At 36.4% G+C, this 13,732-nt stretch overlaps 2 protein-coding genes across 2 annotated transcripts in view; one reads left to right on the top strand and one right to left on the bottom strand.

Moving 5' to 3' along the window:
- CadN (neural cadherin) overlaps window positions 1-13,732 on the top strand; it is a 217,471-nt gene that overhangs the window by 63,280 nt on the left and 140,459 nt on the right. The gene's annotated exons all lie outside the window — the stretch shown is intronic.
- Window positions 2,835-5,018, bottom strand: LOC148944058 (uncharacterized). Its single transcript, XM_089100334.1, is given in 1 exon segment — window positions 2,835-5,018. A coding segment is annotated over 1 exon segment (2,184 nt).

The following is a 13,732-nucleotide window of genomic DNA, read 5'->3' as shown; positions in this document are numbered from 1 at the left end:
TTCTGACGACAACTCCTTCGATACGAAGTGTCCTGGTAAAAAAAAAAAAGAAAAAAAAAAGTATATTGTACCCACATCGATCTCTACTATAAAAATGTCAAGCCTTCCAATTACTTTTGACTATTTAAAATGTCAATATACCTTTCAATTTCCAATCGATGAGTCCTTTTCGAGATCCTACGACAAACAGGGGGGGGCTAGTTGCTCTCCAATGACTTTAGACTATTAAAAATGGCACTAGCCCTTTGAATTTCCAATCGAATGAGTCTGTTTTGAAATTTCTACGACAACGCCATCTATAAACACTTTATATGCCACCAGGGCATAAATTACAACCCTTGCCCCGAGGGCTGTGAGGGGGTCATCATCCTCAAAGACGTAATTTCCAGAACTTTCAACTACGTTAAACAAAACGGCTATCTCAAAATTTCGATCGGATGTGTTTGGGGAAATGGTGGGCGGCAGAGGGGTGTTAGTTGCTGTCCAATCACTTTCAACTATTAAAAAAAGGCCCTAACCCTTTCAATTTCCAATTGAATGAGCCCTTTTGAAGTTTCTACGACAACACTTTCAATAAAAACCTTATATGCCCCCAGGGCATAATTTACAACCCTTGCCTTGAGGGTGGGGGGCTGCCATCCTCAAAGACCTAATTTCCAGAACTTTCAACTACGTTGGAGAAAATTGCTATCTCAAAATTTTATTGGATGTGACTCGGGAAATGGCGGGTGAGAGAGGGGGTTTGTTGCCCTTCAATCACTTCTGACTATTAAAAGGGGCGCTAGCCCTTTCAATTTCCAACCGAATGAGCCCTTTTGGAAGTTTCGACGACAACTCTTTTTCTATTAAAACTTTATATACCCCAGCATAACTTACAACCCTTGCCCTGAGGGCTGTGAGGGGGTTGTCATCCTTAGAGACATAGTTTCCGGGCCTTTCAATACCGTTGAACAAAATAGTTTTCTCAAAATTTTGATTGGATGTGTTTGGGGAAATGATGGGCGTCAAAGGGGGGTTACTTGCCCTCTAATCACTTTCGACTATTAAAAAGAGCACTAGCGATTTCAATTTACAATGGAATGATTCCTTTTTGAATTATCTACGACAACGTTTTCTATAAAAAAAAAAGTCTTAAATTCCCACAGGGCATAACTTTCAACTCTTGCCCTGCGGGCTGTTGGGGAATGTCATCCTCAAAAACCTGATTTCCGGAATTTTAACCATGTCGAGCAAAATGGCTATCTAAAAATTTCGATTGGATGTGTTTGGGGAAATGGTTGGTGTGAGGAAGGTGTTTGTTATCCTCCAATCACTTTTGAAATTATAAAGGGAATAAGCCCTTCTAACTTCCGATCAAATGAGCCCTCTTTGAAGTTTCTTCAACATCAATATTTATAAAAAACCGTATATAACCCCAGGGCATAACTTAAAACCCTTGCCCCGAAGACTCTGAGGGGGTTATCATCCTCAAATACCTAATTTCTAAAACTTTTAACTACGTTGAACAAATTGGCAATCTAAAATATTTGATTGGATATCTTTGGGGAAAAGGTGGGCTTGAGAGGAGGGTTAGTGGCCTTCAAATCACTATCGAATATTAAAAGGGGCACTAGCCCTTTGAATTTCCAATCGAATGAGCCCTTTTTCAAGTTTCTACGACAAAGCTTTCAATAAAAAACCTTATATGCCTCCTGGGCATAACTTACAACCCTTATTCTGAGGGCTTTGGGCAAAGTGTCATCCTCTTAGATATAATTTCCGGACCTTTCAACTACTATGAACAAAATGGCTATCTCAAAATTCTGATTGGATGTGTTTGGATAAATGGAGGGCGGGGAAGGGGTGTTAGTTGCCTTCCCATCACTTTTGACTATTAAAAAGGGCACTAGCCATTTCAATTTCCAATCGAATGAGCCTTTTTTTAAGTTTCTACAACAGCGCTATCTGTGAAAAACCTTATACGCCCCAAGGGCATAACACACAAACCTTGATCTGAGGGCTGCGGGGGAGTGTCCTCCTCAGAAACATAATTTGTATCTGAAAATCAACTACGCTGAAAAAAATGGCTATCTCAAAAGTTTTTTGGATGTGTCGGAGGATATGGTGGGCGTGGAAGGGGTGTTAGTTAAATTCCATTCACTTTTGACTGTTAAAAAGGTCACAAGCCACTCCAATTTCCAATCCAATGAGCTCTTTTCCAAATTTCTACGACAACTCGTTCGATACGAAGTGTCCCGGTCTAAAAGAAAAAAATAATAATACATTGTGCCAAGATCGTTCTTTACTTAGGCAGCGTGATCCTGCTGCCAATGGTATAAGATTATTGAAGCTCGTCCGATTTCTAATAAACATATATACTAAGTTTGAATATTTTAGTTTTCTGGACACAAAATAGATAAAAAAGTTTATGGTTATTTCACTTCTCTAAAGAATATATTTATGTTATATTTATTCTAGTGTTTCGCTATGATTAATATATATCTTATTTAAATCCTAATATGTACAACATGGTTCAAGAAAAGCTCTTAAGATTCCAGGTACCAACATTTTATTGGTAACACAGTAAACATAATATTTACATTATACACAAAAAACTGCCAGGATTTTATCTTGTACAACAGTGTCCCTAACAAAATCAGGTAGAATTTTTTTGTCCTGATGAAATTCGATCTTGATCCCTGAAGGAAATTTCTTCCTCAGTGCTTGATTCCTTTAATATAAAGGTAATTTCTAGATTGTGATGAAAACTTTTTACGAGCATTATCTCATCGTAGAGGATGGATGCTTAGGGCAGGCTTCAATGTGAACTTCTCGTGAAACCCAGATTTTTCAAACTAACAAAAAGAACAAGGAGACACAAGTCTAATATTTGCCACACTTCAACTAGACATAGAAGCATCTTCATCGTCTAATAGTGCTGCATACCTTCCACCAACTGTTTGTACTGCCACTAGAGCCGAGCCGGCCCTTTTACTCAAGCGATTGGACGGCCCTATATCCCTTCTTTGCGATTCCTTGGTCGTCCTCGGAGCAGGACAGTAAGAAGACGGATCTTGGCCATTATATAGGCCTTTCTTCCCATTGCAGGTTTGCCAACTTTTGTCATCAACAGCTGACCTAGATTGGCTTCTCTGACCTAGATCTCGTTTTTGCGATGGATAACCCATTTGACGATTTTTGATAATACCGTCTTGCAAAAGGACTCCCTCTTTGAGCCTTTGTTTTGGTTTGTTTTCAAGTATTTCTTTTGACACTTCTCTACGAATTTCAGCAATTGTTTTTGGTCCTTCTTCTTGTTTTCGGGGAATCCATAGATTTTCTTTTAGTTCTAAAACATTCATAATGAGAAATTGAACACGAAATGACAAATCTTCGTTGTGGCTCAAATTCCTCATTTCTTCAAGATATTCATCAAGTTTCGTCCGCTGTGTTCGAGATTGCTTTCTCCTTGAACCTTGAACCTTGAACCAACTTTTTGATTCAGCAACTGTTCCTTTGTATTTTTCTTCATATGTTTCACCTATCGTAGAAATTAAGTTGCAAAGCCATGTCAGTTGCTCCTCATCACGAGATTTAAGGAGCTTAAACATGCTAAAATTCATGATTTCTTCACTTACCATCCCAAGTTTGAATAATTCACCAATAAATTTGCTGTTTCCTAACAATATATGTTTAATTTTTACTTTTGTCTCGTCCAATTCCATTTGTAATTTTTTCTTTTTTTCTTCTGTGTCGGCTTCTTGTATGGCTTTTTCTTTATACACAATTGCTTCTTCTTTATTTTTCTCCTTTTCTAAATTCTCGAGACATCTGTCGAGAAGAAGCTTTTTGAAGCTGATTTTCGCTGTTCCACTAGTTGATGGCACTTCCTTCTCAGCCATCCCTTTACAAAGTTCAGCGTAAATATGAGCATACTTTGGCTCATCAAGGCTAATGTCAAAGAAGATTTGAATTATAGCCCTTAACCTTTCCTCTGTATCAACCTCTATAGCCCAAATGTCCTTGGATATTTTTTCAAAGTTTTCAGGCGTCACTTTATTTAATTTACCTCTTATTGCCTTCTTTAGATTATTAGTCTTTTGCTCTTCGAGATCAGCGAGTTTCTTCTGATCTTCAAGATTAGTGACTTTCTTCTTGGCAATGTTGGCAGGAACCCAAGCTTTTTCAAGTTTTCGTGTTGCTCCAACACCGAACTTTTCAAGTTGCAGGAACTCTGGGATATGAGGAGATATTTTGGCCAACGGCGAATCTCGTATTTTTTTCAAAAATTCTCTATTGTATCGCCTCTTGCCCCCGGGATTTAAAGGACTCCACTGACCTTCTTCATAAGGATACATTAACCTTACAGAGGGAGTTCCCTGCTGTTTGAATTCAGGGAGAGGAAGTTTCAGCATGGAAGCATCGGAGAAATTAGACTCTTTCTCTTTTCCTATATCTGGTTCAAGATTTGTATTTTTTGGTTCTTGAATTGATATATCTGGTTCAGCAACAGATGTTTCTGGGACTGAAAAGGGCTTAGCGACCACAGTAGGAACTAATAGATCAACACTGTCGACGGTCGTCACCGGAATAGACAAAATTTCTGTTTTAAATACTGGGCTAGAAGATCTTTCATCCTCTTCGTTTTCTATTGTAGGTGTTTTAATATCCTCGACAGACGCTGAACATGGATCTTCTATATTAATCTCTGGAGCTGGATTTTCTTTCTTTTCTTCTATATCTGTTTCAATGTCAATACTGTAGGGCTTTGAAATTGACACCTCTGGTGCACCAACAGATATTTCAGGAGCTCGAAAGGGCTCAATGACTATAGCAGGGACGTTTTCGATGGGCGTTACTGGATTCGAAGGTATATCTTTGAGTAATACTTGGCTAAGAGATACGTCAGCCTCTTCATTTGCTGAAACAGTCCCCAACTTGGGCACCGGACTGAATCGTCTACATTTTTGGAAGGCGAACCAAATTGAGATTCCAGTGCATGCGACTGAAGCAGAAATGGCTAAACCTTTAAGAATCATATTTTTCATTTGATCACTTTTTTTCAACTAACTGATTGCATGGGGAACAACGAGTTTTATTTATTTAACAAGTGACGTCATTTTTGTTGCTGACGTCACACGTTGCTATGATGTTAATGGAATTTGAAATGGCTTCAAACTAAAATGACGTCATACTAACACTGCTGTAATGATATGTGCAAGCGAAGAATTTGGAAATGCCAAGATATACCTGAGAGCTATGGCATTGGTTCTCTAATGAACTTTTAAAAATAATATAATTTTTAAAAAGAGAGATCTGTGATAATGACTGACAATACATTGTTTAATTTTTTGGCACTTATGCATTATAACTAACCAGCGTTTTTTAACCTATTTTGACTCAAAAAGACAAATATATACATTCAATTACGTTACTAGATCTTACTCTCTGATCTGTTATTCGAATTTTCCCACAAAATAGCCAGGCCCAGATTTACCAATCGACCCTCTAAGCTGGGGCCTAGGAGCGCACAGTGCCAGGGGGCGCAATAACTTATCACTATGTGATTTTTTTCTGAAAAAAAAAACTGGACTGACGTGATTTATCGTCAAATTGCCACTTGTTCTCCCTCACCGCACTGCCTATTTATAATAAAGGGGTTTTAAAACAACAGGAGTGCCGTGGCCATTTATAAATTGTCACATGTCTCCCAGAATGGCAGCTGAGAGTTTTGTATTACCTCATAACTTTCATTACTTTTGACTCATCAGTTTCGATCTGTTCATTGTTTCTAAAACTCCCAATTTTTTTAGGATTTCTCTGAAAATCTCGCAAAAACGGAACGGCCTAAACACTAGGACCTACAAGTGTCCTCTAAATTTTCTTTCTTGAACGATAATTAGTAAAAATTTAGAATTGTGGCCCCTGATTGAGGAGACATGTTAAGAAAACAATTCTTACTTTAAAACATGTTTAATGATCCTAGTTAATATATTATCCAATGGGAGAACCTTTATCATCAAGTCTTTCCTCTTGTTTCCTTCTTTTTCCAACTTAAAAGAAAAAAATTACAATATTTTCCATGGTGTGAATGTAACGCGTAAATCTTTTGAAATTGGTGCTATAAAAATTGTTTATTATAGATAGCGTTCGTCCTGTTCATTTTTAATTCGGTTTTTTTTAATGATAGATAAAGCAGTGGCGAAAATACAAAATTTTGCTATAAATATACATAACTAAAATTGCATTCTGAACCTAATGTCATAGCACGTGTTTCAGGAGAAAGCAGTGGCATATTGAAATTATATAAATTGTGAATTGTGTTTGAAATCATGCCTTTAACGAAAAATTTATGTGTCTTGTGTGACAATAAAATTATGTCGTTTAGACTATACCATCAAAGTGAAGGTGATGTACAGCAATTTTTGATAAATCATAACATTTTGCCAACTAAAATGTTTTGCCCTCATTATCAAATTGAATGCCATTTTGATGAAATACGACATGCATTCCGCTGTCGAAAAACAAGAATGGAGCGACGTGGACATAATCTTCTTAAAAAAAAAGTGCAATTTTAGTCAAAGTCTTAATACAGGGACTTGGTGTGAAAATGCAAACTTATCGTATCAGCAAATAACCGAGGTTATGCTGATTTTTTGCAATTTAGATAGAGGATCACATATTCAGCAATTGATGGTTGATGAAATTAGCATTTCATCAGCAACTGCTGTTGATTGGCAAAGTTTTTGTCGCGAAAGATGCCTTGACTTTATTGAGAAACATAGTGGTAAATTGGGTGGTCCTGGAAAAATAGTTGAAATAGATGAAGCAAAGGTAGGGAAAAGAAAATGACTCTGATGAGGATGGGACAGCCCCTTTCATATACGGAATAATTTCTGTTCGTCTTAAGTTTGAATGTCGCTCCTTACTTTCAGTTAATAAAACTTGTTTTTCTTAGCTAATTTCTGAACGTTTTTGAATCAATGCAGCTTTGATTTTGGCTCACCGTACATGAATAATTAAAACGAAATTTGCATATTAATTTTCCTTTTTTGGCTAATTGCCTTTCTCGAAATTTTGTTCTGAAGTAACTTACGAATTAACTTACGTAACGAATTTCTATATTCGTATAATTTTATTACGTATATTAGGGAGTTCGCTCCCTAGTCAATACATCGCTCTTTGCGCTAAAGTTCGAATGTTGTTCGAATCATATAGGCCGGTTAATTAGAATAGATAGCTCTTTTGAAAGTACTAAAAAACTTTAGCGCAAAGAGCGAGGTCTTGACTAGGGGGCGAACTCTCTCATATACGTTATAATTTTTGTTCGTTTTTTAATGTTGCTCCTTATTTTCAGTTGAAAAAAACTTGTTTTTTATTTGATTTCTGATCGTTTTTTTAATAATGCTGGGAAATCTGGCGCCCCATTCATGGAAATGTTTCTTCCCCCAAGGAAATATCCTCCATGGAAAGGTCCTCCCCCGACCCCCCACAAGAAAAAATTCCTCCTGAAAACACCTGTATACTTCCCAATAACCAATACTATATGTAAACAATGTTCATAACTAGTAGCCCTTCCCCTGGGAACTGTGGGGGATTAAGTCATCCTAAAAGACATATTTATTAGATTTTAATCTGTACTGAATAAAATAGATACATCAGAGCTATACTTGGGCGACTTCGGGAAAAAAATTAGTGTGGGAGTGGATCAAACTACCCATCAATTTTTTTGGTCACTTAAAAAAAGGCACTAGAACTTTTAATTTCCGTTCAAATGAACCCTCTTACGATATTCTAGGACTACTGAATCGATACGATCACCCCTGGGGGCCCTGGGGAAATAAAAAAATAAAAAATAAACACGCATCCGTGACAGGAGCTTGAAACTTCTACAGTAGGGTTCTCTGATACGCTTAATCCGATGGTGTGATTTTCATTAATGTCCTGTGACCTTTAGGGGGTGTTTCCCCCTTTTTTCGAAAATAAGTCAAATTTTCTCAGGCGCATAAGTTGAAATCAGCATAAAAATCTGATTCTTCCAATGTATTTATTGGTATCAAAATTCCGTTTTTTAGAGTTTCGGTTACTATTGAGCCGGGTCGCTCCTTATTTACAGTTCGTTACCACAAACTGTTTGATATAACGAGCGGACGACTTTTTGGTAAGCTAATATTTGGAGTGAGATTGAAAAAAGAAAGAAATTAGGGACTAGGAGCATCTGGCAGGGGCGAACCTCCTGCATTTTTATCGGGGGAGAGGGGCCTATATCTGGATAGTCAAAGGGCTTGGGATGTATAATATTTTTCTTCACATTATTGGAGGGGGGCAACTGTCCCCTTGCCGGCCCCACATGACACCCCTGGTTTCTGTTGCCTTGTATTTTTTTTAAGTCAAATTGCCAGTTTTCCCCCGTCGCGGATGCTTGTGCGATATAGTTGACTCGAGTGCCTAAGTAATTATCTTAGGAATTAATAAATTAAATTGAATAAATTGAGTAGGCTTGTAAACTTTGGAAGTGGGTTTTTCTGGGTTGAAAACTATAATTAAATTCTAATTATCTGTCAAAAGTCCATTTCCTAGTCAAATCCCGTTTTCTTGATAACTATATTAATTCTGAATATTTGTTATATATTCCTAGAAGTTGACAGACTAAAAGGGAAGTACTGTCAAATGTCCTGATGTCTATATGCGTGGTGTTCTGAATATAAGTTACCAATTTAGATTACTTGAACCAGTTCGAATTCTGTATCTGTCCTCACCACGTGTACATTCACTGTATTGTGTGTATAAGTTACGATTCTATACTCTAACCATGAAAATCTGTAAACTTTGGAAGTGGGGTTTTCTGGGTTGAAAACTATAATTAAATTCTAATTATCTGTCAAAAGTCCATTTCCTAGTCAAATCCCGTTTTCTTGATAACTATATTAATTCTGAGTATCTGTTCTATATTCCTAGAAGTTGACAGACTAAAAGGGAAGTACTGTCAAATGTCCTGATGTCTATATGCGTGGTGTTCTGAATATAAGTTACCAATTTAGATTCCCTGAACCAGTTCGAATTCTGTATCTGTCCTTGCCATATGTACATTCACTGTATTATATGTATAAATAAACATTTTATACTCTAACCATGAAAATCTGTAAACTTTGGAAGTGGGGTTTTCTGGGTTGAAAACTATAATTAAATTCTAATTATCTGTCAAAAGTCCATTTCCTAGTCAAATCCCATTTCCTTGATAACTATATTATTTCTGAATATTTGTTGTATATGAATATTAGTTCCTAAAAGATGTGCTTCATATTCTTACCAGAACAAAAGGAAAGGAAAATCGAAAATAAAGTCAGTTTAATTTATTGAAATTGAATAATTTTATTTTAATGTTTAAGCATAAACGATATTCCGGCAGATTATGCCTGAACCGCTGCGTTCGTTGATAGAAAGGCCAAATTTTATTAATGGTCAAGGGCGCATTGAAGGGGGGAGTTGCCGGGTTTGAACTGTCCCCCCCCTACTAACTTTTCTGTCTTACTCACAAAAACGTAAGAAAATTTTTATATACTCATTTTGAAGTTTTTTGTAACTCCCCTCCTCCGAAAAATACTACTGCCTCCCAAACAACAATCCTGAATACGCCCCTGTCAGCGACAAGTGTTTTTTCTTAGTTTTAGCGTCAAATCCATATTTCAGAAGCAATAACCTAAAATGATTCCAATTTTTCCAAAATTCTTGAAACTTACTAACAATTTACTCGTTGAGAAAAGCTTCTCATCGAGTTTACCTCTTTTTGAATTTCAAAACCCGCGGGGTTCACCACAGTTAGTTAAGTGGCAGATTTTTTAAAACTATTAAATCATTTTCGAAAATGCAAAAATACCTTTGTATCGTAAAAACTTGTTTACTTCTTAAGGAGTCTTCTTAAGCTTAGACGATATTGTGACATTTTATGCCTTGGCCGCATCCAAGTCGCGTTTGTCGACAAATAAGTGGAATTTTATTAATGATCAAGTCCGTATCCAAGTGGAGGGAGTTGTTGCGTTTGAACATCTCTCCTGTTAAATATTTGTCTCACTCGCAAAAGAGTAAAAAAATTGTATAAACTCATTTTTTATTTTTATTTTTTGTAACCCCCCTCCCCCCAAAAAAATACGGGGGCCCTCCACAACAATCCTGGTTGTACCATTGGGAAATGTAGTTTTTCTTTATTTTACGGTCAAACTCATATTTCAAAAGCAGAAATCTAGTGGGCTATCTAGATTTAGAAGTAATGACCACAAACAATGGGGTGAAGAGGGATTGATCACAGGTATTTCAGTGGCAGAATTTTTTTTTTTTCAGTCTGAAATTATTTTTGAAACGGCAAAATCCACCTTTGTATTGTAAAAACCTTTTTACTCCCTAAGGAGACAAGCTTAGATAATATTGCAACATTTTATTCCTGGGTAATGACCCCAACGTCACATTCGTCAACAATTTTTTTTATTAATGATCAAGGCTGTATCCAAGTTGGGTTAGTTACCGGGTTTGAACCCCTCCCCCGCTAAAATTTTTGTCTGACTCGCAAAAACGTGACAAAAATTCTATACTCATTTTTAAGTTGTTTTTTTAAACTCCCCCGCCAAAAAAATTATCCGTCCCCCCCCCCTCCAAACAAGAATCCTGGATGTGGCCTTGCGAATTATATGCGGTTTTCTTGGTTTATGCCTCGAACTAATATTTCAGAAGCAGAAACCAAATCTCTTGATTTAGAAGTACAGACCTCAAACAATGATTCAACGATTTTTGCCTGCACGGCAAAAATCGGCTTTGTATCGTCATTAAATAAAAAAATAAGTTTTTTTAACTGAAAGTAAGGAACGACGTTAAAACTTAAAACGAACAGAAATTATTCCTTATATGAAAGGGGCTGTCCCCTCTTTAACGCCTCGCTCTTTACGCTAAAGTTTTTCATTGTATAAAAAAAATAAAGTTGTGAGAAAGTCAAACTTTAGCGTAAAGAGCGAGGCGTTAAGGAGGGGACAGCCCCTTTCATATAAGGAATAATTTCTGTTATTTTTAAGTTTTAACGTCGTTCCTTACTTTCAGTTAAAAAAAACTTGTTTTTTTTATTTAATTTTTGAACGTTTTTGAATAAATGCAGGTTTTGATTTTGGCTCACCGTACATGAATAATTAAAACAAAATTTGCATATTAATTTACTTTTATTTAGTTAAATGGCTCTCTCGAAACTTGTTTAATTTTATTTACGAACGTTTTTATTAGTAATAAATATACGTAACTTACGAATTAACTTACGTAACGAACTTCTATATTCATATATTTTTATTGCGTATATTAGGGGGTTTGCCCCCTAGTCAGTACCTTGCTCTTTAAGCTAAAGTTCGGATTTTGTTCCAATTCTTTAAAAATGACCGCTTAATCAAAAAGGCCGTTAATTAGAATAAATAGCTCTTATAAAAGTACTAAAAAATCTTTGGCTTAAAGAGCGAGGTATTGACTAGGGGGTGAACCCAATCATATATGTAATATTTTCTGTTCGTTTAAAGTTTTGATTTTGCTGCTGTTGCAGCTGAAAAACTTATTTTTTTTATACTTAATTTCTGATCTTTTTTTAAATAATGCTGGGAAGTCCGGCGTCCCCTTCATAGCAATGTCCCTTCCCCCATGAAAACTTCCTTCATGGAAAGATCCTCCCACATAACCCCCGACCAACCCTCCCCCCCCCACTACCAGAAAAAATCTCCCCTGAAAACGTCTGTTTACTTCCCAATAACCAATACTGTATGTTAACATTGGGTAAAGCTCATAACTTTTAGCCCTCCCTCCGGGAACCTCGGGGGATTAAGTCATCATAAAAGACATACTTAAAATATTTTCAAACATGCTGAACAAAATGGCTATCTCAAAATTTTGATCGGGTGACTTTGGGGAAAAAATGAGCGTGGGAGGGGGCCTAGTTGCCCTCCATTTTTTTTGGTCACTTAAAAAGGGAACTAGAACTTTTAATTTCCATTCCAATGAGCCCTCCCACGATATTCTAGGACCCCTGGAAAAAAACACGCATCCGTGATCTTTCTTCTGGCAAAAATTGGAAAATTCCCCATTTTTGTAGATAGGAGCTTGAAACCTCTATAGTAGGGTTCTCTGATACGCTGAATATGATGGTGTGATTTTCATTAAGGTTCTATAACCTTTAGGGGGTCTTTCTCCCTTTTTTCGAAAATCAGCCAAATTTTCTCAGGCGCGTAACTTTTGATGGGTAAGATTAAGCTTGATGAAACTTATATATTTGAAATCAGAATTAAAATCTGATTCTTTTGATGCATCTATTTGTATCAAAATACCGTTTTCTAGAGTTTCGGTTACCATTGAGCCGGGTCGCTCCTTACTTACAGTTCGTTACCACGAACTGTTTGATTAAATTAAAAAAACATTTACTGAAAGTAAGGACCATCGTTAAAACTTAAAACGAACGAAAGTTATTACGTATATGAGGGGATTCGCCCCATCGTCAATATCTCGCTCTTTATGCTAAATTTCGAAATTTTTTCCACTTCTTTAAGAAACCTCTGAATTACAAAGACTGTTTAATTAAAATAAATAGCTCTTTTGAAACTTCTAAGTGTTCGGCAGCTGCCTTATTAAAATCTCTTCGTGCCCTTAGGCGGGAACCTTGTCTTTCTACTAAAGTGAGTTTTCATCTAATTCAAGATCACCTAAAATAGGGCAAATAGTTGTCCAAGTTCCCAATCAAACTGTTAGAAATTCTAAGAGGGTTGGAAGCCCCCCCCCCCCCCAAAAAAAAAGTTTGTCCTACTCGCAAAACATAATGTGAATACAAACAAATTTTTATGCGTTTTAAAAAATTGTACCCCCCTAAAAAAAAAATCTTTTGTAACCCCCCTCTAAAAAAAATTATGGATACAATCCTCGTCTGGAGTAGTGTATCATCTGTATATCTGAGACGTACATTGTATAAACCTACCAGAACAGGTTATATTCGGACCAAAATGGTGTACAATACTGAACGTACAGCCTAAGGAACTTGACCATGTCAATTGCTACTGATTGCACATAGTTTATTCAAGGTTAAAGACTCAAATTATAGTGTTCGTCCAGTATAGCTAAGCATTAAATGGTCTGAAAGCTTTTAACTTAGGACATGAATATCCAAATAAAACCAGATGACAATAATAAGAATATTTTTTTATTAGAATTCAATGAACCCGGTAAAGGATTAAAATTGCTTACCAACTAAAAATAAGTCTGAGGGAATGTTGACTCCCACGCCACATCATATAAATGTCAGAATAGGATTAGCATATATTCATCCTTTACAAGTCGATTGATTCGATTGACCTACCTTCACTTCTTGGCTGGGGTCGGTATAGCAGCCTATATAAAATACTGCTGTGGGTGGTATAATATACAAGAATTATTGTGGGTATAATACTCAAGTACCAAGTGAAGAGTACAGCTAATATAAAATATTGCTTAGTATTGTTCAGATATGATGATTCAATTTATGTTTCCATTCAACTCTATTTTCTAGACACTCTCGGAAATGTTTGAAATCGCCGCAATTTTACTTTCGCAGAAAACTTCTATTAATAAGACCATAATTGAAGATTTTTACATATCCTACAAAGCTTAAAATTTTAATTGCTTACCAACTGAAGGTAAGTCTAAGGGAATGTTAACTCCCACGTCTTCTCAAGTTTTACGCAGCGTAAACTTGAGTGAGCGGCGCATA

This window comes from Artemia sp. Qi Xiang Cuo, chromosome 14 (genome assembly GCF_049724085.1).
Source record: "Artemia sp. Qi Xiang Cuo chromosome 14, ASM4972408v1, whole genome shotgun sequence".
In the NCBI taxonomy this organism is placed as follows: Eukaryota; Metazoa; Arthropoda; class Branchiopoda; order Anostraca; family Artemiidae; genus Artemia; species Artemia sp. Qi Xiang Cuo.
This window is presented reverse-complemented; position numbering and strand designations above follow the sequence as displayed.